This window comes from Canis lupus, chromosome 9 (genome assembly GCF_048164855.1).
Source record: "Canis lupus baileyi chromosome 9, mCanLup2.hap1, whole genome shotgun sequence".
NCBI lineage: Eukaryota > Metazoa > Chordata > Mammalia > Carnivora > Canidae > Canis > Canis lupus.
This window is the reverse complement of record NC_132846.1, coordinates 45,579,732-45,604,313: the sequence shown is the minus strand read 5'-3', so window position 1 is coordinate 45,604,313 and position 24,582 is coordinate 45,579,732. Positions and strand designations below refer to the sequence as shown.

The window sequence follows — 24,582 nt, the reverse complement described above, 5'->3', positions numbered from 1 at the left end:
CCCAGGACTCCATCCCAGGATTCTGGAATCAGGACCTGAGCTGAAGGCAGACACTTAACTGACTGAGCCCCCCATGTGCCCCCGTTGTGTCTTGATTATAAAACCATCACAGGAGGAACTGTCCATCCCTGACTGATACATCACGGCTTAAGGCCCCTGGCTGTTGGAGTCGTAGGAACTCACATTTCATACCTTAGGAAATGCCTGAGCACAGGCTGTCTGTAAAGTACGAGGCAGAACTGACCGTCTGATACGTGTATGGACAAAACATTTACACAAAAGGGAACAGGAAGAGATCGCTTCAGAAATCGTGCAAGAGAAGAAGAGGGTCCCATAAGGGACGTGTGGTACATTAGTGCTATGGAAATGCCTCAGGCCTCAGATCCAAGTTCTTTCTGAAAGTATGGAGTCCAGGTGAGAATAGCACCAAAGGGTCGAGGAAGGACACAGCAAGAGAGAATCAACAGGAGTGCCACTCTGAGCCATTGTGATCTGTCCGTCTTTTCTAGAGCTCTCTTACCTTCTCGTCCAGGTGGCTTATGTGGTAGAGTGGCCTGGATCTTCATCCACGACAGGTCTGAGCCCCTGTTTACTATGTCCTTGTCAAACATGTGTTTCTGCATTGGCACTTGGCACCAGGATCTACTGTCCGCCAATGAATAAATCACGGGAATAAAAGGCACAGCCTAGGGAATATAGTCAATGATGTTGCAACAGCATTGTGACAGATGGTAGCTTCATTTGTGGCGAGCAGAGCAGGACTTACTGGAAGAAGTCGAATCAACTGTATTGTACACCTGAAAGTAATGTAACACTGTGTGTCAGCTATCTCTAATAAAGAAACATTTTAAACCACAGTGAGATGCCAGGACACAGCCGCTGGGGTGGCAAAAACAAATGTTAAGACTGACAATACCAAGGGCCAAGGAGGATATGAAGCAACCATAGTTCTCCTCTATTGCCGGGGGAGGGCGGGTGGGATGCAAAACTATAGAGGTCATTGGAAAACGGTTTGTCTGTTTCCTACCAAGGTCAGCACACACTGGACTACACACTCAGCGATCCTCCTTCTAAATAGCACTGAGAACATGGGTCCGTACGAAGAACTGCAGGCAGATGCTCACAACAGCTTTGTTCACAATAGCCCCCAAGTGAAAACAACCCAAATGTCCATCAGCGGCGAATGAATCAACCAAGAGTGGTATAGCCACATGATGGACTGCTACTTGGCAGTAAAGAGCAACCAGTTACTGACTCACGCAACAACATGGGGGTGGATCTCAAAATCATGCTGAGTGAACAAAGTCAGATCCAGTAGACTGACTGCAGGACTGTGTGGCTCTATTTCTTATGACATCGGGGGAAAGGCAAAACTGTGGGGACAGAGAACAGATTGGTGGTCGTCAGGGACTGGAGGGAAGGGGCTGACTGCAAAGGGGCACAGGGAAGGTCTTGGGGGCAAAGGGTATGTTCCGTGTCTTGACTGGGGTAGCGGCGTCATGACCGCATACATTTGGCGTATTATAATCTATACCAGTTATACCTCAAGAAATCTCCCTTTAAAAATAACAACTACAACGAAGAGTCTTCCACCTGCAGTGTGACGATGAGAGCTGTTACTCCACATGCCAAGCACCCTGTGGGGATGTTGTTCTAACTGCCAAAGACACCAAGCCCAGTCATATACCTGGAGACTCGGGGAAGCGACCCCAGGCTTGGGCTGCAGACCACTGAACCCACTGTGGGCTGTGTGTCAGCTAGGACTCCACTTATTGCCTGACATGGTACCCTTGTGCAGTGCCCCCACCCCCACAAGGCTGAAGAAGCTGTTCATTCACTCTGCTCTTCCTTTCCTGGTAAGAGGGAAAATTTCTAGCTGGGAAGTTCTGTCTCGGTGCTCAACAATGCTGGGCTGGGCATGGGATGATGCAGGCAAAATGAAGGGCTCCCTCTCTTCTGGTATGATTGACTGTTCTGGGTGATTTTGTTCCACCGTGTTGCTAAAACGCTCTAAGTGAACTCTAGACATCTGCCAGAGCTGTTTTTGTCTGTGGGTAGCAGTTTAACTGTTGCTCTCTGTGGGGGCATGGGAAGGCTGGGTTTGCTGGAGCCAATTCTTCTCCAGCTCTGAACTTGCCAACGTTTTAGAGCTTCAGACCCCCTTCAAACTATTGGAGACAATGAATGACACCCAGGACCCTGTCCAGGGTGATCCATTGCCATGGGAGTAAGGTCAAGGGCTGGGAGGGGCCGCTCTGGGGCTTACTCAGCCTCTCAAGAAACCCTGGGTTTTGGGAAACGTGATCTAAAGACGACGGTGAAAAAATCAATCCATCCACCCATCCACCCCATCCACCCCATCCACCCATCCACCCCATCCACCCATCCACCCCATCCACCCCATCCACCCGATCCACCCTATCCACCCGATCCACCCCATCCATTCATCCATCCATCCATCCATCCATCCATCCATCCATCCATCCAATCTCTGTGGCCCACGTATGGTGACAATGGTAGCTGCACTTGTCAGAGAGGCATAGCTGTGGTGATGTTTACACTGGCCCACTCACTGTTGTGGACCAGAAACTATGTCACGTGGATGTCAACTATACTCCAGTACAATAATATCAAGTCACTGAAGCCCAGCCTTGCAGAGTACCACCTGGGGGGCTCACAGTGTCACAGGCTGGAGAGGGGGATCCTCAAGTACCGGGGTCTGGGCAGGTGCAGCTCTCCGGGCCACTGGGCTCTCGAGGCTGGTTCAGTCACCTGCCAGAGCCAGGGAGGGGGTCGGAGAGCCCTTGCTCTGGGCAGAGGTGAAGGGGGTAGTCTAGACATTGCTCCCAAATCCTGTGTAGGTGTGTGAGTTCTGCTGCTGCTGGCTATGAGTCTTAGCATGTCTCTGGGCCCCCTGGGCCTGACTCCTCACCACCTGGTCACTGTGAGGATAGTGGAGAAAGGTGAGTTCACAAAGCGCCTGCCGCCTGGGGGCCTCAGTAAGGGTAGCTGCCACAAAGAAGGTGGATGTGACGGGGTACCATCTCCGGAGAACGGTCCAGGCCCACTGCTCCCCAAACCTGCCCCACCCTGCCCAGGTAAGAGGATGTGGCTGTGTCAGCATTGTTGACCCAAGAGGACGGTGACCAAGATAGGGCGCCCAGGCTCTGCCAAGCATCCCTGAAGCCCGCGCGCGCGCGTGTGTGCGCGGGGTATCCCTGCCACCTCTGAGAAGCCCTTCCTGTCCCTTGCAGGATTCAGCCCACTCTCCCACTCACTTCGTTACCACTACACTGGGGGTTCCCGGCACGCCGGCCTCTGTGCCCTCGACCTGGGGGCTGTCCCCACCCTGCACTGCAGCTTCTTCTCAACCCCGAGTCTTGCTGAAATGTCCTCTCCTCAGGAGATCCTCCCTGACACAAGGCGTCTTCTGTTGGCTGCTTTTCTCATTTGTCCTCTGTCCCCTCCACTGGACTGAGTTCTGTAAGGATCTCACCCACCCATCCTGCTCCCTGCTGCAACCCCAGCTCCAAGCCCGAGCCAATTTGCTCTCCACCCAGTGGAGCACCAGTCACCCGACTGCAGTCTTCACATTCCCCCAAGACCCTGTCACAGCCCTCGGGCACCCTTTCCCTCACCTCGGCCCCATCCCCATGCGGGTAGCCATGCCTCTCACTCTGCATCAGGCAAGCCCAGAACTGTGTGTGGTCCTGCTGAAGGGGACTGTCTTGATGAGGGCTAGCCATATCTGTGGGCCTGAAACTCCACCATTAGCACTCATCCCCCTGGCTTGTCCCAAACGGTCACTGGATATCTGCCTATCTGGGCTGGGACCCGGGCTAGGCGCTGGGAACACAGGGTTAATCTGACTTGGAAAACTCCCAGTCTGAGAACAGGGATGCACAAGGCAGGGGACACAGCCAATCACAGCAGGTGAGGCCTGCTATGATGGATGAGGCAAAGAAACAGGGGTTGGGGGACATGTGACCCCTGGCTCAGTGGCTCCCAGTCACACTTGGGTAGGGGAATTTGAGCAAGCGGTGGTGGCCAAAAGGCCAGCAGCCACCTGCTCCTCCGACTCCCACCCAGCAGCCCTGCCAGGCCATCTCCATGTCCCTTCTCCTGGGCCGTGGGGCAAGAGCCACTTCCCACTCCTGGCATGGCTGCTCCCTCAGGCCCAGTCTGCTCCTCTCTATTCCAGGCTGTGTGTGTGTGAGGCAGTCAGAGCCCTCAGGGCACTTCCAAAACATGCACGTCTGCCACTGCCCCAGGTCTGGCATCTGTCTTGCCCTCTGAGGTTCACATGCTTCCTTCTCTGCCCGGTGGGGGCTGGGGGCGCTGGAGATCCAGCATGGAGGATGCCCATCTCAGAGTCCCAGGCCTCTCTGAACTGAGAGTCAGAGACCTGGGTTCTGCTTGCCGTGTGACCTTGGCCAAGTCACTGTCCTTCTCTGGACCTCAGTGCCCTCATTTGTGGAGTGCGGGTGGACTCACACTAGGGATTTATGCTTTCTGCACCCTGCACTTCAGTGACGGAGCCATATCGGACTTTAAGCACACAGGAAAAATTGCTCATTTGTTCATTCTACAAATTCATGCTCCATGTTTTTCAGGTGCCAGCCGAATGAATATGGTCATTTTACAGTGGTCATGCTTCAAAGATTAGAACAAAAGATTGATTCCAACACAAAGGTTTTCAGAAGTGTAGGAGATAGACAATTGATGGCTCCCTAGATGGTTTGCAGCTTCAGTAGTTTAGTTACTGATGAAAATCCCACCAAAATCTCCAATTTGAGCCATTTACGGCTCTTGGTGAGTAAACATTTGTTTTGAGGTTATAAAACACTTTTTTTCTGGCTAGGAGGTAGATTGTTCATGTTCTTTGTTTCCTTTCTGGTATGAGGAGAAAAAGAGATCAGTACTCAAATGCTGCTTATTTTTGTAAATAAAAATTGACAGGACTGGGGGGGAAGCCTTTGAGTCCTTTAGGAGAGATTATCATCCCAGTAGTTTCCTAGGAGTATTCACTATGTCTCATTACAACATCCTTTCATATATAAGGTGACACGGTGCCAGACTATGAATTCTGTATATTATTCAACAAAATACATTGCATAGCAACTTTTCTCTTTTCCTCTCTTGATTAGCTCCAAAGTGGAAAAGAAGATATGTCATACCAACTTGAGGGCGCCTGGGTGGCTCAGTCAGTTAAGCGTCTGCCTTCGGCTCGGGTTGTGATCTCGGGGTTCTGGGATGGAGCCCCTTGTCAGTCTCCCTGCTCACTGGGGAGTCTGCTTCTCCCTCCTCCTGCTCCCCGCTTGTGCTCTCTCTGTGTCTCAAATAAATAAATAAATAAATAAACAAATGAATAAATAAGTAAGTGAGTAAAATCTTTAAAAATACTAATTGTGACTTTAAAGGTCGGTCCCATAGTTGTGGACAACAGGGTGACCCTGGTGCCGCTGGGACCATGGGCCCCCGTGAGCTGGGGAATCCGACACAGACAGGGCATGTGGTCGCCTACAGCCTGACACCCTGTGCACACCTTCCTGTCCTACTTCAACAAAGGCATCCCCAGCATGCGGCACTGCACCTGGTGTCCATCCTGTGTGTGACACCACCATCTGTAGTGTATTGTGTACATGGTGGGGACTGAGGAGTTCTGAGTATTCCCAGAGGAAGACTCCAGTTGCCTATGAAAACGACAAATGAGCCAACTCACTGGGATAAAGATTCTCTGTCTGTGAGAGACCGTTCTCTGTCCACACTGCATCCTAAAGACACCATAAACAGTTTATGAGTCACACACACACACACACACACACACACACACACAAGCACACACACGAGTCTCTTTAAGCCTTCAGAATCCAGCAGTCTGCAGCCCCGAAGAGGGCTCCTCTCAGAACCGGACCAAGCTGGCATTCCCCTCTAGACTCCATCCCCTTCCAGAGCTTTAATCACTCTAGAAGTGAATTGTATGCTACTTGGACCGAAGGAGATCATGCCTGGAGCAAATGGGGAGAAAAGATGAGTGAAATGTGACATTGGCCACATGATGGCCCAGATTAATTCAGAGCACCTTCCGACCAAGCCTCACTCTGGATCTTTCAATAATCTGTGGATATTTTCTGAATAAAAATAAATAAATAGATAAATAGATAAATAAATAAATAAATAAATTAATTAATTAATTAATTAATTCAAAAAGGGTGTTGCCTGTGTTCTCCTCTAGGATTTTGATGGATTCTTGTCTCACATTTAGATCCTTCATCCATTTTGAGTTTATCTTTGTGTCTGGTGTAAGAGAATGGTCTAGTTTCATTCTTCTGCACGTGGCTGTCCAATTCTCCCAGTACCATTTATTGAAGAGACTGTCCTTTTTCCAGTGGATAGTCTTTCCTGCTTTGTCAAATATTAGTTGACCATAGAGTTGAGGGCCCATTTCTGGGTTCTCTATTCTGTTCCATTGATTTTGTGTCTGTTTTTGTGCCAGTGTCACAGTGTCTTAATGATCACAGCTTTGTAGTATAACTTAAACTCTGGCACTGTGATGCCCCCGGCTCTGGTTTTCTTTCTCAATATTCCCCTGGATGTTCGGGGTCTTTTCTGATTCCACACAAATCTTAAGATGATTTGTTCCAACTCTCTGAAGAAAGTCCATGGTATTTTGATAGGGATTGCACTGAACATGCAAATTGCCCTGAGTAGCATTGGCATCTTCACAATATTAATTCTTCCACTCCATGAGCATGGAATACTGTTCCATCTCTTTGTGTCTTCCTCAATTTCTTTCAGAAGTGTTCTGTAGTTTTTAGGGTATAGATCCTTTACCTCTTTAGTTAGGTTTATTCCTAGATACTTATGCTTTTGGGTTCAATTGTAACACCCTTTCTGAACTTGGCCACTGCAACTTCTTGCAAGATATATCTGTGAAGGCAGGGGAAACAAAAGCAAAAATGAACCACTGGGACTTGATCAAGATAAAAGGCTTCTGCACAACAAAACTAAAAGACAACCAACGGAACCAGAGAAGATATTTGCAAATGACGTATCAGATAAAGGGCTCGCATCCAAGGTCTATAAAAAACTTATTACACTCAACGGCAAAGAAACAAACAATCCAATCATGAAATGGGCAAAAGACAGGAACGGAAATTTCACCAAAGAAGACATACACATGACCAATAAGCACATGAGAAAATGCTCCGCATCCCTTGCCATCAGGGAAATACAAATCAAAACCACAATGAGATACCACCTCACCCCAGTGAGAATGGTGAAAATGAACAAGACAGGAAACAACCAATGTTGGAGGGGATGTGGAGAAAGGGGAACCCTCTTGCACCGTTGGTGGGCATGTGAACTGGTACAGCCACTCTGCAAAACAGTGTGGAGGTTCCTCAAAGAGTTAAAAATAGAGCTACCCTACGACCCAGCAATTGCACTACTAGGGATTTACCCCAAAGATACAGATTCAGTGAAAAGCGGAGACACCTGCACCCCAAAGTTTATAGCAGCAATGTCCGCAATAGCCACACTGTGGAAGGAGCCTCGGTGTCCTTCGAAAGATGAATGGATAAAGAAGATGTGGTCCATGTATACAATGGAATATTACTCAGTCATTAGAAACAACAAATACCCACCATTTGCTTCGACGTGGATGGAACTGGAGGTATTATGCTGAGTGAAGTAAGTCAATTGAGAAGGACAAACGTTATATGGTTTCACTCATATGGGGAATATAAAAAATAGTGAAAGGGATTATAGGGGAAAGGAGAGACCATGAGTGGGAAAAATCAGAGAGGGTGACAGAACATGAGAGACTCCTGACTCTGGGAAACGAACAAGGGGTAGCAGAAGGGGGGAGGTGGGCAGGGGGATGGGGTGACTGGGTGACGGCCACTGAGGGGGGCACTTGACGGAATGAGCACTGGGTGTTATATGCTGGCAAATCAAACTCCAATAAAAAAAATATACAAAAAAAGTAAAATAAAATAAGTTAGATGCCTCCAAGGTACAACAGCGGGACAGGCAAAGGATGTACACTGCCATTCCAAAAGGAAGAAATAGGGAAGAAAGGAGTGACAGATCCCAAGCAAGTCCAGAACCTTAGGGCAAGAGAGTAATCCTCTTTGGCTCCATGCTCCTCTCTCTGGGAATCCCATCCCACCTCCTGGACCCACTAGAGTGGAAGGCCTGCCTTCCAGGTACACCGCGGTAGCGATCCTACCTCCGCAGCCTTGCCAGACAGGGGTGGGACACCCATACCACAGTTCTCCCTGTGCCTATGGCTGTTGTGGGCTGAAACAATGTACGAGTGGCTCTAAAAGTCTGGGGACTGACTTGTTTTATTATACACGCTAACTTTTCTGCTCATGACCTCCATTTACAATTTCTTTCCTAAATCATCGCCAAGTGCACTCAAGTGTTGTAAAGTGTGAGGGAATCTAACTCTCTCCTCAACATTATTTGAAGAAGCTCCCACTGTCCTCTCCAACCTCCGTGTTAATTATGTGTCGATCGCTTATGCCATTTAGTTTGAGAAAGAGAAGCCCTTCCCTCACTGAACTTCCACCAAGTGCACTGATTCTTCCCGTGTGCCTTCTCCAAGAGACCGTGGGACCTTTTGGCCCAGGGACACACTACACACTACTATTCCCAGTGCCTCCCATCTTTTCTCTTCTCTAGGTCCCCTGTGCTCAGACACCCAGCTCACTGAGCACAGCCTCCCCTACTGAGCACATCATTATTATGTAACAGCTTCTCTGCCTCCCCCCCACCCCCACCCCCACCCACCCCCTCTGGGGAGGCCTAGTCCCCAGTCCCTCTCTGCTCTCCTCAGGACTCCACCGCTAGAAAAGTTGCTGTTTCAGGGATCATCTTGCCTACCTCCCGCCTGTTTACATCTTCTGTGGTCACAGGCTCCTTCACTTATGGGGCCTGCCTGGGCCCAGGCCCACTTGACAGGTAATCTCTGGCTGCCTCTGCTCTGGCTACTCCTGTCCCCAGGCTGCTGCTCCCGTGCCCTCCCAGGATGGCGCTTCACTTCCTCTGAAGTCGTGATCCCCAGGAAGGTGTCCCACAGGGTGGGTGGAATGGAGAGACAAGGCCACCTCTCCTATAAGATTCACTTCAGGGGGCAAAGACATGTGGTTCACATGAAAGTTAAGAAGAACCTGCTGCCCAGACATTTTCCTGTGATCACCGATAACGATCAGGGTGCCATGCAGGAGGACTACCCTTTTGTCCCCCGAGACTGCTACTACTACAGCTACCTGGAAGGGGTCCCTGGGTCCATGGGCACGCTGGACACCTGCAATGGGGGTCTGCGTGGCATGCTGCAGGTCGATGACTTCACGTATGAAATAAAACCGCTGGAGGCTTCTTCCACATTTGAGCACGTGGTTTCCCTGCTTGTGACAGAAGGAAGATCATCAGAGGCTCAAAAGTGTAAGATTGGAGAGCAAGATACAGATCAAGCATATGAGGAGGCAATGCTTGCTGGAACTCCTAGAGCAGGCCCAGTGTATTTGTGGCAGTCACATAGGAAATTTTTAAAAATTCACTACACAATTTCTCACTCTTTATATTTGATGAGGCCTAATATAACACAGGCAATAGAGGGTGTGGTAATGATAAACAGCATACTTCACACAATTTACCAACAATCTCTTATAAATGTCTATGTACGTCTTTTGTGCATATGGAATGATCGGGATCATGTAGAAATAACAAAGAAAAAATCAGCATATTCTGCTGTAGAAGACTTTGGCTTGTGGAAATATTATGGATTTTTCTCTAAGATTGAACATGATACTTCCCTACTTCTTACAGGACATAAGATTGTAGGAAGTATATACTTTGCCCACCATGGTGGAACATGCAACCCCAACTGGGGAGCAATGTTTGTGTATGTAGCAAATTATCACATATTCTTGGCTGGGGGTATTTCAGCACACACCTTAGGTCACAGCTTAAACCTTGTCCATGATGTATTTGGTTGTAAATGTTTTAGAAGAAGCCACTGTGTCATGACTGAACAGCCTGGTTTAATGGATATGTTGAGTAATTGTTCTTATGACAGCCTGCACCGTCGAGTTAGTGGATGGGATCCTTGTATGAGCATACCAAATGTACCATACACCAATTTTCCTTATGTAGCTCCTCGTTGTGGTGACAAGATTAGAAATCAGTTGGAAGAATGTGACTGTGGCTCCCTTAAAGACTGCAATGACAATAAATGTTGTGAGACCAATTGTGCCTTTTCCCTTGGGAGTGACTGCAGCGAAGGATCCTGTTGCGTTAACTGCAAATATGCTCAACCTGGACTGCTTTGCAGGGACATACTCGGTATTTGTGATCTCCCAGAATACTGTGATGGGACATCGCATAATTGTCCTAATGACGTTTACACCCAGGATGGAACCCCATGTTCAACGTTAGCTGTCTGTGTGAGAGGAAACTGTACTGATCGTGATATGCAGTGTCAATCCCTTTTTGGCTATGGAATAAAAGATGCTGCACCAGCATGCTATGAAAAACTGAACGTATTAGGTGATCGATTTGGGAACTGTGGGGTGAGGGTGGTACGAGGAGGAGGAAAACCTGTTAGATGTGAAGAAGATGATGTTCTTTGTGGAATGCTGCACTGTCGTGATGTTGAAGAAATTCCTGGTGGAGGTGACCATGTTACATTTCGTCACATAGTAGTAACAGGTATTAATCAAGAAAAATGCTTTGGATACGATGCACACCATGGGACAGAGATCCCAGAAATGGGGCTAGTTGTGGATGGGGCAACATGTGGCCCAGGAAAATACTGCTTGAATCAGAATTGTACTTTTTATCAAGACATGGGTTTTGACTGTGATGTCAGTACATGCAATTTCAGAGGGGTGTGTAACAGCAAGAAACACTGTCACTGTATGAGAGGTTGGAAACCCCCAACATGTGAAGAGAAAGGAGCAGGTGGTAGTATAGATAGTGGCCCTCCACCTGACAGAGAATATGGTTTTCGAACCAGAATAATTTTTAGTATACACCAAACAATACTTCTACTGATTATTCGCTTAAGTCTTTTTCTGATTTCAGGCATCACTGGTGCCTCTCATCACTTAGAAGATATAAAAGAGGAGGATGAAGAACAAAAATGACCTAGACGCAAGTGAATACTAACTGGATGTGCCAGATGACGAAAATCATATTGGTAGGACCAGGAGAAATGATCAAGAATCACTCTGATAATTACATAGTCCTTTAGACACTCTGAGGTTGTCATCTTAAAATAAAACGAGTTGGCCATTTAACATGAGGTCGTCTCTTTTAATATATGTAACATTTCCTTTCTAGCCATATTGTTACTATTCCTACCGGGGATAGTAGAGGACTCTTAGATTCATTAGCAAGAGACCAGTAGTACTCTTGTTAGGATGTGGAATCCAGCGTTTCACAAATGATTGGGTAGCAGACCTTGTTTGCATGGGTATGCATCAGATTTAACAAGTTTTTGGACCATCTCCCAATTGGCCATATACTAGATTTCTGTTATTTGTTCATTTTACTGCTCCTGTTAAACAAATGGCACTTAAAGTGACAGTTGGAAGATATGGTAGGATGGTAAGAACTTTTCCGTCAAGGCACATGGGTGCCAACAGATCTACCTACCGCCTGCCAAGTACGGGCTCCTGGACAAAGCCTCAGGCCGTGAGTTTCAAGGTCCATGTTACATTGGGAGATGCAATGCACTTTGCCAGGATTTTGTGGTGATCAGAGGAAAGCACCCAAGAAAGGCCTGGAACACGTTAGGCACTTAATATATGCCATTATTCCCGCTATTCTCATTATTCCTTTTGGGCTATGCTAAACCTGAGGTATTCCAGCAGAATGAGCTTGGCATTGTATCTTTATCACTTTTTTTTTAGAGTTCATTTATTGATTTGAGAGAGACAGTGAAGTGAAATAGAGTGAGTGAAAGAGAGAAAGGGGGGGGCGCACATGCACGAGCAAGGAGGGAGAGGGGCAGAGGGAGAGGGAAAGAAGCAGACTCACCTGCTGAGCAGGGAGTCTGACCCAGGACTCCATCCCAGGATTCTGGAATCAGGACCTGAGCTGAAGGCAGACACTTAACTGACTGAGCCCCCCATGTGCCCCCGTTGTGTCTTGATTATAAAACCATCACAGGAGGAACTGTCCATCCCTGACTGATACATCACGGCTTAAGGCCCCTGGCTGTTGGAGTCGTAGGAACTCACATTTCATACCTTAGGAAATGCCTGAGCACAGGCTGTCTGTAAAGTACGAGGCAGAACTGACCGTCTGATACGTGTATGGACAAAACATTTACACAAAAGGGAACAGGAAGAGATCGCTTCAGAAATCGTGCAAGAGAAGAAGAGGGTCCCATAAGGGACGTGTGGTACATTAGTGCTATGGAAATGCCTCAGGCCTCAGATCCAAGTTCTTTCTGAAAGTATGGAGTCCAGGTGAGAATAGCACCAAAGGGTCGAGGAAGGACACAGCAAGAGAGAATCAACAGGAGTGCCACTCTGAGCCATTGTGATCTGTCCGTCTTTTCTAGAGCTCTCTTACCTTCTCGTCCAGGTGGCTTATGTGGTAGAGTGGCCTGGATCTTCATCCACGACAGGTCTGAGCCCCTGTTTACTATGTCCTTGTCAAACATGTGTTTCTGCATTGGCACTTGGCACCAGGATCTACTGTCCGCCAATGAATAAATCACGGGAATAAAAGGCACAGCCTAGGGAATATAGTCAATGATGTTGCAACAGCATTGTGACAGATGGTAGCTTCATTTGTGGCGAGCAGAGCAGGACTTACTGGAAGAAGTCGAATCAACTGTATTGTACACCTGAAAGTAATGTAACACTGTGTGTCAGCTATCTCTAATAAAGAAACATTTTAAACCACAGTGAGATGCCAGGACACAGCCGCTGGGGTGGCAAAAACAAATGTTAAGACTGACAATACCAAGGGCCAAGGAGGATATGAAGCAACCATAGTTCTCCTCTATTGCCGGGGGAGGGCGGGTGGGATGCAAAACTATAGAGGTCATTGGAAAACGGTTTGTCTGTTTCCTACCAAGGTCAGCACACACTGGACTACACACTCAGCGATCCTCCTTCTAAATAGCACTGAGAACATGGGTCCGTACGAAGAACTGCAGGCAGATGCTCACAACAGCTTTGTTCACAATAGCCCCCAAGTGAAAACAACCCAAATGTCCATCAGCGGCGAATGAATCAACCAAGAGTGGTATAGCCACATGATGGACTGCTACTTGGCAGTAAAGAGCAACCAGTTACTGACTCACGCAACAACATGGGGGTGGATCTCAAAATCATGCTGAGTGAACAAAGTCAGATCCAGTAGACTGACTGCAGGACTGTGTGGCTCTATTTCTTATGACATCGGGGGAAAGGCAAAACTGTGGGGACAGAGAACAGATTGGTGGTCGTCAGGGACTGGAGGGAAGGGGCTGACTGCAAAGGGGCACAGGGAAGGTCTTGGGGGCAAAGGGTATGTTCCGTGTCTTGACTGGGGTAGCGGCGTCATGACCGCATACATTTGGCGTATTATAATCTATACCAGTTATACCTCAAGAAATCTCCCTTTAAAAATAACAACTACAACGAAGAGTCTTCCACCTGCAGTGTGACGATGAGAGCTGTTACTCCACATGCCAAGCACCCTGTGGGGATGTTGTTCTAACTGCCAAAGACACCAAGCCCAGTCATATACCTGGAGACTCGGGGAAGCGACCCCAGGCTTGGGCTGCAGACCACTGAACCCACTGTGGGCTGTGTGTCAGCTAGGACTCCACTTATTGCCTGACATGGTACCCTTGTGCAGTGCCCCCACCCCCACAAGGCTGAAGAAGCTGTTCATTCACTCTGCTCTTCCTTTCCTGGTAAGAGGGAAAATTTCTAGCTGGGAAGTTCTGTCTCGGTGCTCAACAATGCTGGGCTGGGCATGGGATGATGCAGGCAAAATGAAGGGCTCCCTCTCTTCTGGTATGATTGACTGTTCTGGGTGATTTTGTTCCACCGTGTTGCTAAAACGCTCTAAGTGAACTCTAGACATCTGCCAGAGCTGTTTTTGTCTGTGGGTAGCAGTTTAACTGTTGCTCTCTGTGGGGGCATGGGAAGGCTGGGTTTGCTGGAGCCAATTCTTCTCCAGCTCTGAACTTGCCAACGTTTTAGAGCTTCAGACCCCCTTCAAACTATTGGAGACAATGAATGACACCCAGGACCCTGTCCAGGGTGATCCATTGCCATGGGAGTAAGGTCAAGGGCTGGGAGGGGCCGCTCTGGGGCTTACTCAGCCTCTCAAGAAACCCTGGGTTTTGGGAAACGTGATCTAAAGACGACGGTGAAAAAATCAATCCATCCACCCATCCACCCCATCCACCCCATCCACCCATCCACCCCATCCACCCATCCACCCCATCCACCCCATCCACCCGATCCACCCTATCCACCCGATCCACCCCATCCATTCATCCATCCATCCATCCATCCATCCATCCATCCATCCAATCTCTGTGGCCCACGTATGGTGACAATGGTAGCTGCACTTGTCAGAGAGGCATAGCTGTGGTGATGTTTACACTGGCCCACTCACTGTTGTGGACCAGAAACTATGTCACGTGGATGTCAACTATACTCCAGTACAATAATATCAAGTCACTGAAGCCCAGCCTTGCAGAGTACCACCTGGGGGGCTCACAGTGTCACAGGCTGGAGAGGGGGATCCTCAAGTACCGGGGTCTGGGCAGGTGCAGCTCTCCGGGCCACTGGGCTCTCGAGGCTGGTTCAGTCACCTGCCAGAGCCAGGGAGGGGGTCGGAGAGCCCTTGCTCTGGGCAGAGGTGAAGGGGGTAGTCTAGACATTGCTCCCAAATCCTGTGTAGGTGTGTGAGTTCTGCTGCTGCTGGCTATGAGTCTTAGCATGTCTCTGGGCCCCCTGGGCCTGACTCCTCACCACCTGGTCACTGTGAGGATAGTGGAGAAAGGTGAGTTCACAAAGCGCCTGCCGCCTGGGGGCCTCAGTAAGGGTAGCTGCCACAAAGAAGGTGGATGTGACGGGGTACCATCTCCGGAGAACGGTCCAGGCCCACTGCTCCCCAAACCTGCCCCACCCTGCCCAGGTAAGAGGATGTGGCTGTGTCAGCATTGTTGACCCAAGAGGACGGTGACCAAGATAGGGCGCCCAGGCTCTGCCAAGCATCCCTGAAGCCCGCGCGCGCGCGTGTGTGCGCGGGGTATCCCTGCCACCTCTGAGAAGCCCTTCCTGTCCCTTGCAGGATTCAGCCCACTCTCCCACTCACTTCGTTACCACTACACTGGGGGTTCCCGGCACGCCGGCCTCTGTGCCCTCGACCTGGGGGCTGTCCCCACCCTGCACTGCAGCTTCTTCTCAACCCCGAGTCTTGCTGAAATGTCCTCTCCTCAGGAGATCCTCCCTGACACAAGGCGTCTTCTGTTGGCTGCTTTTCTCATTTGTCCTCTGTCCCCTCCACTGGACTGAGTTCTGTAAGGATCTCACCCACCCATCCTGCTCCCTGCTGCAACCCCAGCTCCAAGCCCGAGCCAATTTGCTCTCCACCCAGTGGAGCACCAGTCACCCGACTGCAGTCTTCACATTCCCCCAAGACCCTGTCACAGCCCTCGGGCACCCTTTCCCTCACCTCGGCCCCATCCCCATGCGGGTAGCCATGCCTCTCACTCTGCATCAGGCAAGCCCAGAACTGTGTGTGGTCCTGCTGAAGGGGACTGTCTTGATGAGGGCTAGCCATATCTGTGGGCCTGAAACTCCACCATTAGCACTCATCCCCCTGGCTTGTCCCAAACGGTCACTGGATATCTGCCTATCTGGGCTGGGACCCGGGCTAGGCGCTGGGAACACAGGGTTAATCTGACTTGGAAAACTCCCAGTCTGAGAACAGGGATGCACAAGGCAGGGGACACAGCCAATCACAGCAGGTGAGGCCTGCTATGATGGATGAGGCAAAGAAACAGGGGTTGGGGGACATGTGACCCCTGGCTCAGTGGCTCCCAGTCACACTTGGGTAGGGGAATTTGAGCAAGCGGTGGTGGCCAAAAGGCCAGCAGCCACCTGCTCCTCCGACTCCCACCCAGCAGCCCTGCCAGGCCATCTCCATGTCCCTTCTCCTGGGCCGTGGGGCAAGAGCCACTTCCCACTCCTGGCATGGCTGCTCCCTCAGGCCCAGTCTGCTCCTCTCTATTCCAGGCTGTGTGTGTGTGAGGCAGTCAGAGCCCTCAGGGCACTTCCAAAACATGCACGTCTGCCACTGCCCCAGGTCTGGCATCTGTCTTGCCCTCTGAGGTTCACATGCTTCCTTCTCTGCCCGGTGGGGGCTGGGGGCGCTGGAGATCCAGCATGGAGGATGCCCATCTCAGAGTCCCAGGCCTCTCTGAACTGAGAGTCAGAGACCTGGGTTCTGCTTGCCGTGTGACCTTGGCCAAGTCACTGTCCTTCTCTGGACCTCAGTGCCCTCATTTGTGGAGTGCGGGTGGACTCACACTAGGGATTTATGCTTTCTGCACCCTGCACTTCAGTGACGGAGCCATATCGGACTTTAAGCACACAGGAAAAATTGCTCATTTGTTCATTCTACAAATTCATGCTCCATGTTTTTCAGGTGCCAGCCGAATGAATATGGTCATTTTACAGTGGTCATGCTTCAAAGATTAGAACAAAAGATTGATTCCAACACAAAGGTTTTCAGAAGTGTAGGAGATAGACAATTGATGGCTCCCTAGATGGTTTGCAGCTTCAGTAGTTTAGTTACTGATGAAAATCCCACCAAAATCTCCAATTTGAGCCATTTACGGCTCTTGGTGAGTAAACATTTGTTTTGAGGTTATAAAACACTTTTTTTCTGGCTAGGAGGTAGATTGTTCATGTTCTTTGTTTCCTTTCTGGTATGAGGAGAAAAAGAGATCAGTACTCAAATGCTGCTTATTTTTGTAAATAAAAATTGACAGGACTGGGGGGGAAGCCTTTGAGTCCTTTAGGAGAGATTATCATCCCAGTAGTTTCCTAGGAGTATTCACTATGTCTCATTACAACATCCTTTCATATATAAGGTGACACGGTGCCAGACTATGAATTCTGTATATTATTCAACAAAATACATTGCATAGCAACTTTTCTCTTTTCCTCTCTTGATTAGCTCCAAAGTGGAAAAGAAGATATGTCATACCAACTTGAGGGCGCCTGGGTGGCTCAGTCAGTTAAGCGTCTGCCTTCGGCTCGGGTTGTGATCTCGGGGTTCTGGGATGGAGCCCCTTGTCAGTCTCCCTGCTCACTGGGGAGTCTGCTTCTCCCTCCTCCTGCTCCCCGCTTGTGCTCTCTCTGTGTCTCAAATAAATAAATAAATAAATAAACAAATGAATAAATAAGTAAGTGAGTAAAATCTTTAAAAATACTAATTGTGACTTTAAAGGTCGGTCCCATAGTTGTGGACAACAGGGTGACCCTGGTGCCGCTGGGACCATGGGCCCCCGTGAGCTGGGGAATCCGACACAGACAGGGCATGTGGTCGCCTACAGCCTGACACCCTGTGCACACCTTCCTGTCCTACTTCAACAAAGGCATCCCCAGCATGCGGCACTGCACCTGGTGTCCATCCTGTGTGTGACACCACCATCTGTAGTGTATTGTGTACATGGTGGGGACTGAGGAGTTCTGAGTATTCCCAGAGGAAGACTCCAGTTGCCTATGAAAACGACAAATGAGCCAACTCACTGGGATAAAGATTCTCTGTCTGTGAGAGACCGTTCTCTGTCCACACTGCATCCTAAAGACACCATAAACAGTTTACGAGTCACACACACACACACACACACACACACACACACAAGCACACACACGAGTCTCTTTAAGCCTTCAGAATCCAGCAGTCTGCAGCCCCGAAGAGGGCTCCTCTCAGAACCGGACCAAGCTGGCATTCCCCTCTAGACTCCATCCCCTTCCAGAGCTTTAATCACTCTAGAAGTGAATTGTATGCTACTTGGACCGAAGGAGATCATGCCTGGAGCAAATGGGGAGAAAAGATGAGTGAAATGTGACATTGGCCACATGATGGCCCAGATTAATTCAGAGCACCTTCCGACCAAGCCTCACTCTGGATCTTTCAATAATCTGTGGATATTTTCTGAATAAAAATAAATAAATAGATAAATAGATAAATAAATAAATAAATAAATAAATTAATTAATTAATTAATTCAAAAAGGGTGTTGCCTGTGTTCTCCTCTAGGATTTTGATGGATTCTTGTCTCACATTTAGATCCTTCATCCATTTTGAGTTTATCTTTGTGTCTGGTGTAAGAGAATGGTCTAGTTTCATTCTTCTGCACGTGGCTGTCCAATTCTCCCAGTACCATTTATTGAAGAGACTGTCCTTTTTCCAGTGGATAGTCTTTCCTGCTTTGTCAAATATTAGTTGACCATAGAGTTGAGGGCCCATTTCTGGGTTCTCTATTCTGTTCCATTGATTTTGTGTCTGTTTTTGTGCCAGTGTCACAGTGTCTTAATGATCACAGCTTTGTAGTATAACTTAAACTCTGGCACTGTGATGCCCCCGGCTCTGGTTTTCTTTCTCAATATTCCCCTGGATGTTCGGGGTCTTTTCTGATTCCACACAAATCTTAAGATGATTTGTTCCAACTCTCTGAAGAAAGTCCATGGTATTTTGATAGGGATTGCACTGAACATGCAAATTGCCCTGAGTAGCATTGGCATCTTCACAATATTAATTCTTCCACTCCATGAGCATGGAATACTGTTCCATCTCTTTGTGTCTTCCTCAATTTCTTTCAGAAGTGTTCTGTAGTTTTTAGGGTATAGATCCTTTACCTCTTTAGTTAGGTTTATTCCTAGATACTTATGCTTTTGGGTTCAATTGTAACACCCTTTCTGAACTTGGCCACTGCAACTTCTTGCAAGATATATCTGTGAAGGCAGGGGAAACAAAAGCAAAAATGAACCACTGGGACTTGATCAAGATAAAAGGCTTCTGCACAACAAAACTAAAAGACAACCAACGGAACCAGAGAAGATATTTGCAAATGACGTATCAGATAAAGGGCTCGCATCCAAGGTCTATAAAAAACTTATTACACTCAACGGCAAAGAAACAAACAATCCAATCATGAAATGGGCAAAAGACAGGAACGGAAATTTCACCAAAGAAGACATACACATGACCAATAAGCACATGAGAAAATGCTCCGCATCCCTTGCCATCAGGGAAATACAAATCAAAACCACAATGAGATACCACCTCACCCCAGTGAGAATGGTGAAAATGAACAAGACAGGAAACAACCAATGTTGGAGGGGATGTGGAGAAAGGGGAACCCTCTTGCACCGTTGGTGGGCATGTGAACTGGTACAGCCACTCTGCAAAACAGTGTGGAGGTTCCTCAAAGAGTTAAAAATAGAGCTACCCTACGACCCAGCAATTGCACTACTAGGGATTTACCCCAAAGATACAGATTCAGTGAAAAGCGGAGACACCTGCACCCCAAAGTTTATAGCAGCAATGTCCGCAATAGCCACACTGTGGAAGGAGCCTCGGTGTCCTTCGAAAGATGAATGGATAAAGAAGATGTGGTCCATGTATACAATGGAATATTACTCAGTCATTAGAAACAACAAATACCCACCATTTGCTTCGACGTGGATGGAACTGGAGGTATTATGCTGAGTGAAGTAAGTCAATTGAGAAGGACAAACGTTATATGGTTTCACTCATATGGGGAATATAAAAAATAGTGAAAGGGATTATAGGGGAAAGGAGAGACCATGAGTGGGAAAAATCAGAGAGGGTGACAGAACATGAGAGACTCCTGACTCTGGGAAACGAACAAGGGGTAGCAGAAGGGGGGAGGTGGGCAGGGGGATGGGGTGACTGGGTGACGGCCACTGAGGGGGGCACTTGACGGAATGAGCACTGGGTGTTATATGCTGGCAAATCAAACTCCAATAAAAAAAATATACAAAAAAAGTAAAATAAAATAAGTTAGATGCCTCCAAGGTACAACAGCGGGACAGGCAAAGGATGTACACTGCCATTCCAAAAGGAAGAAATAGGGAAGAAAGGAGTGACAGATCCCAAGCAAGTCCAGAACCTTAGGGCAAGAGAGTAATCCTCTTTGGCTCCATGCTCCTCTCTCTGGGGATCCCATCCCACCTCCTGGACCCACTAGAGTGGAAGGCCTGCCTTCCAGGTACACCGCGGTAGCGATCCTACCTCCGCAGCCTTGCCAGACAGGGGTGGGACACCCATACCACAGTTCTCCCTGTGCCTATGGCTGTTGTGGGCTGAAACAATGTACGAGTGGCTCTAAAAGTCTGGGGACTGACTTGTTTTATTATACACGCTAACTTTTCTGCTCATGACCTCCATTTACAATTTCTTTCCTAAATCATCGCCAAGTGCACTCAAGTGTTGTAAAGTGTGAGGGAATCTAACTCTCTCCTCAACATTATTTGAAGAAGCTCCCACTGTCCTCTCCAACCTCCGTGTTAATTATGTGTCGATCGCTTATGCCATTTAGTTTGAGAAAGAGAAGCCCTTCCCTCACTGAACTTCCACCAAGTGCACTGATTCTTCCCGTGTGCCTTCTCCAAGAGACCGTGGGACCTTTTGGCCCAGGGACACACTACACACTACTATTCCCAGTGCCTCCCATCTTTTCTCTTCTCTAGGTCCCCTGTGCTCAGACACCCAGCTCACTGAGCACAGCCTCCCCTACTGAGCACATCATTATTATGTAACAGCTTCTCTGCCTCCCCCCCACCCCCACCCCCACCCACCCCCTCTGGGGAGGCCTAGTCCCCAGTCCCTCTCTGCTCTCCTCAGGACTCCACCGCTAGAAAAGTTGCTGTTTCAGGGATCATCTTGCCTACCTCCCGCCTGTTTACATCTTCTGTGGTCACAGGCTCCTTCACTTATGGGGCCTGCCTGGGCCCAGGCCCACTTGACAGGTAATCTCTGGCTGCCTCTGCTCTGGCTACTCCTGTCCCCAGGCTGCTGCTCCCGTGCCCTCCCAGGATGGCGCTTCACTTCCTCTGAAGTCGTGATCCCCAGGAAGGTGTCCCACAGGGTGGGTGGAATGGAGAGACAAGGCCACCTCTCCTATAAGATTCACTTCAGGGGGCAAAGACATGTGGTTCACATGAAAGTTAAGAAGAACCTGCTGCCCAGACATTTTCCTGTGATCACCGATAACGATCAGGGTGCCATGCAGGAGGACTACCCTTTTGTCCCCCGAGACTGCTACTACTACAGCTACCTGGAAGGGGTCCCTGGGTCCATGGGCACGCTGGACACCTGCAATGGGGGTCTGCGTGGCATGCTGCAGGTCGATGACTTCACGTATGAAATAAAACCGCTGGAGGCTTCTTCCACATTTGAGCACGTGGTTTCCCTGCTTGTGACAGAAGGAAGATCATCAGAGGCTCAAAAGTGTAAGATTGGAGAGCAAGATACAGATCAAGCATATGAGGAGGCAATGCTTGCTGGAACTCCTAGAGCAGGCCCAGTGTATTTGTGGCAGTCACATAGGAAATTTTTAAAAATTCACTACACAATTTCTCACTCTTTATATTTGATGAGGCCTAATATAACACAGGCAATAGAGGGTGTGGTAATGATAAACAGCATACTTCACACAATTTACCAACAATCTCTTATAAATGTCTATATACGTCTTTTGTGCATATGGAATGATCGGGATCATGTAGAAATAACAAAGAAAAAATCAGCATATTCTGCTGTAGAAGACTTTGGCTTGTGGAAATATTATGGATTTTTCTATAAGATTGAACATGATACTTCCCTACTTCTTACAGGACATAAGATTGTAGGAAGTATATACTTTGCCCACCATGGTGGAACATGCAACCCCAACTGGGGAGCAATGTTTGTGTATGTAGCAAATTATCACATATTCTTGGCTGGGGGTATTTCAGCACACACCTTAGGTCACAGCTTAAACCTTGTCCATGATGTATTTGGTTGTAAATGTTTTAGAAGAAGCCACTGTGTCATGACTGAACAGCCTGGTTTAATGGATATGTTGAGTAATTGTTCTTATGACAGCCTGCACCGTCGAGTTAGTGGATGGGATCCTTGTATGAGCATACCAAATGTACCATACACCAATTTTCCTTATGTAGCTCCTCGTTGTGGTGACAAGATTAGAAATCAGTTGGAAGAATGTGACTGTGGCTCCCTTAAAGACTGCAATGACAATAAATGTTGTGAGACCAATTGTGCCTTTTCCCTTGGGAGTGACTGCAGCGAAGGATCCTGTTGCGTTAACTGCAAATATGCTCAACCTGGACTGCTTTGCAGGGACATACTCGGTATTTGTGATCTCCCAGAATACTGTGATGGGACATCGCATAATTGTCCTAATGACGTTTACACCCAGGATGGAACCCCATGTTCAACGTTAGCTGTCTGTGTGAGAGGAAACTGTACTGATCGTGATATGCAGTGTCAATCCCTTTTTGGCTATGGAATAAAAGATGCTGCACCAGCATGCTATGAAAAACTGAACGTATTAGGTGATCGATTTGGGAACTGTGGGGTGAGGGTGGTACGAGGAGGAGGAAAACCTGTTAGATGTGAAGAAGATGATGTTCTTTGTGGAATGCTGCACTGTCGTGATGTTGAAGAAATTCCTGGTGGAGGTGACCATGTTACATTTCGTCACATAATAGTAACAGGTATTAATCAAGAAAAATGCTTTGGATACGATGCACACCATGGGACAGAGATCCCAGAAATGGGGCTAGTTGTGGATGGGGCAACATGTGGCCCAGGAAAATACTGCTTGAATCAGAATTGTACTTTTTATCAAGACATGGGTTTTGACTGTGATGTGAGTACATGCAATTTCAGAGGGGTGTGTAACAGCAAGAAACACTGTCACTGTATGAGAGGTTGGAAACCCCCAACATGTGAAGAGAAAGGAGCAGGTGGTAGTATAGATAGTGGCCCTCCACCGGACAGAGAATATGTTCTAAGAGGCAAAGTAACTGTTAGTGTAAACAGGGCACTAGGTTTAATAGTGATTCGTACATTACTTTTCCTGACTGGGTTAATCATTGGACTCTTTTTCCAATTAAAAAAAAGGTACTGAGGAGCACAAAACATAAACCTTCGAAGCATCAATATTTCAGTTAGTTAATACCAGTGATATGCACAAAATGGACAAAATAACATTGACCACTGGAAAAATGATCAATAAAGACTCTTATAATTATACATTCCCGTATTTATCCTGAGCTTGTCACCTTCAAATAAAATATCCCGGCAAAAAAAAAAAAAAAAAAAAAAAAAAGCAACCTGTGTGTTTGTTAAGATGTGGAATCCCGCGTTTTACAAATGATTGGGTAAGCAAACCTTGTTGGCATGGGTACGCACCAGATTTAACAAGTTTTTGGACCATCTCCCAATTGGCCATATAGTAGATTTCTGTTATTTCTTCATTTCACTGCTCCTGTTAAACAAATGGCACTTGAAGTGACAGTTGGAAGATATGATAGGATGGTAAGAACTTTTCTGTCAAGGCACATGGGTGCCAACAGATCTACCTACCGCCTGCCAAGTATGGGCTCTTGGACAAAGCCTCAGGCCGTGAGTTTCAAGGTCCATGTTACATTGGGAGATGCAATGCACTTTGCCAGGATTTTGTGGTGATCAGAAGAAAGCACCCAAGAAGGGCCTGGAACACGTTAGGCACTTAATATATGCCATTATTCTCACTATTCTCATTATTCCTTTTGGGCTATACTAAACCTGAGGTATTCCAGCAGAATGAGTTTGGCATTGTATCTTTATCACTTTTTTTTTTTTAGAGTTCATTTATTGATTTGAGAGAGACAGTGAAGTGAAATAGAGTGAGTGAAAGAGAGAAAGGGGGAGGCGCACATGCACGAGCAAGGAGGGAGAGGGGCAGAGGGAGAGGGAAAGAAGCAGACTCACCTGCTGAGCAGGGAGTCTGACCCAGGACTCCATCCCAGGATTCTGGAATCATGACCTGAGCTGAAGGCAGACACTTAACTGGCTGAGCCCCTCATGTGCCCCTGTTGTGTCTTGATTATAAAACCATCACAGGAGGAACTGTCCATCCCTGACTGATACATCACAGCTTAAGGCCCCTGGCTGTTGGAGTTGTAGGAACTCACATTTCATACCTTAGGAAATGCCTGAGCACAGGCTGTCTGTAAAGTACGAGGCAGAACTGACCATCTGATACGTGTACGGACAAAACATTTACACAAAAGTGAACAGTTATACCAGTTATACCTCAAGAAATCTCCCTTTAAAAATAACAACTACAACGAAGAGTCTTCCACCTGCAGTGTGACGATGAGAGCTGTTACTCCACATGCTAAGCACCCTGTGGGGATGTTGTTCTAACTGCCAAAGACACCAAGCCCAGTCATATACCTGGAGACTCGGGGAAGTGACCCCGGGCTTGGGCTGCAGACCACTGAACCCACTGTGGGCTGTGTGT

General features: G+C 47.9%; 2 protein-coding genes and 1 long non-coding RNA gene across 19 annotated transcripts in view; 2 read left to right on the top strand and 1 right to left on the bottom strand.

The window, feature by feature from the left end:
• The window catches only part of LOC140640180 (nucleoside diphosphate-linked moiety X motif 6-like), an 84,363-nt gene that overhangs the window by 30,523 nt on the left and 29,258 nt on the right, over positions 1-24,582 (bottom strand). For 6 of the 16 annotated variants that reach the window (XR_012036853.1, XR_012036850.1, XR_012036851.1 and 3 more), the window contains exons 4-11: positions 21,346-21,480; positions 18,327-18,997; positions 17,245-17,396; positions 12,592-12,868; positions 9,279-9,413; positions 6,260-6,930; positions 5,178-5,329; positions 521-797 (exon numbers count right to left, since the gene is read on the bottom strand). Coding sequence is in view for 10 of the 16 variants with exons in the window: in XM_072839103.1 (XP_072695204.1) it covers positions 21,064-21,483 (420 nt within the window). In the remaining 6 variants the exon portion in view is untranslated. The other 10 variants (XM_072839103.1, XM_072839108.1, XM_072839106.1 and 7 more) reach the window with 5 other exon arrangements.
• Positions 2,606-5,371, top strand: LOC140640185 (uncharacterized). The gene is made up of 3 exons (XR_012036859.1): positions 2,606-3,098; positions 4,614-4,812; positions 5,148-5,371. It is a non-coding gene; the product is annotated as an uncharacterized lncRNA (long non-coding RNA).
• LOC140640177 (disintegrin and metalloproteinase domain-containing protein 21-like) lies at positions 8,785-11,309 on the top strand. 2 transcript variants are annotated; one of them, XM_072839101.1, is made up of 2 exons: positions 8,785-10,719; positions 11,095-11,309. In XM_072839101.1, exons 1-2 carry the CDS (start codon positions 8,937-8,939, stop codon positions 11,154-11,156), a joined length of 1,845 nt encoding a protein of 614 aa, XP_072695202.1. In that variant the 5' UTR covers positions 8,785-8,936; the 3' UTR covers positions 11,157-11,309. The 2 variants fall into 2 exon arrangements, with proteins under 2 accessions (XP_072695202.1, XP_072695201.1); XM_072839100.1 differs by having other exon boundaries at positions 8,785-10,971.

Excerpts from the sequence above, each read along its gene's own strand:
- LOC140640177 (XM_072839100.1), top strand. The coding sequence starts at position 8,937 with ATGGGGCCTGCCTGGGCCCAGGCCCACTTGACAGGTAATCTCTGGCTG. Across the intron at positions 10,972-11,094 it reads ATGTGAAGAGAAAGGAGCAG|GCATCACTGGTGCCTCTCAT; the intron begins GTGGTAGTATAG and ends TTCTGATTTCAG.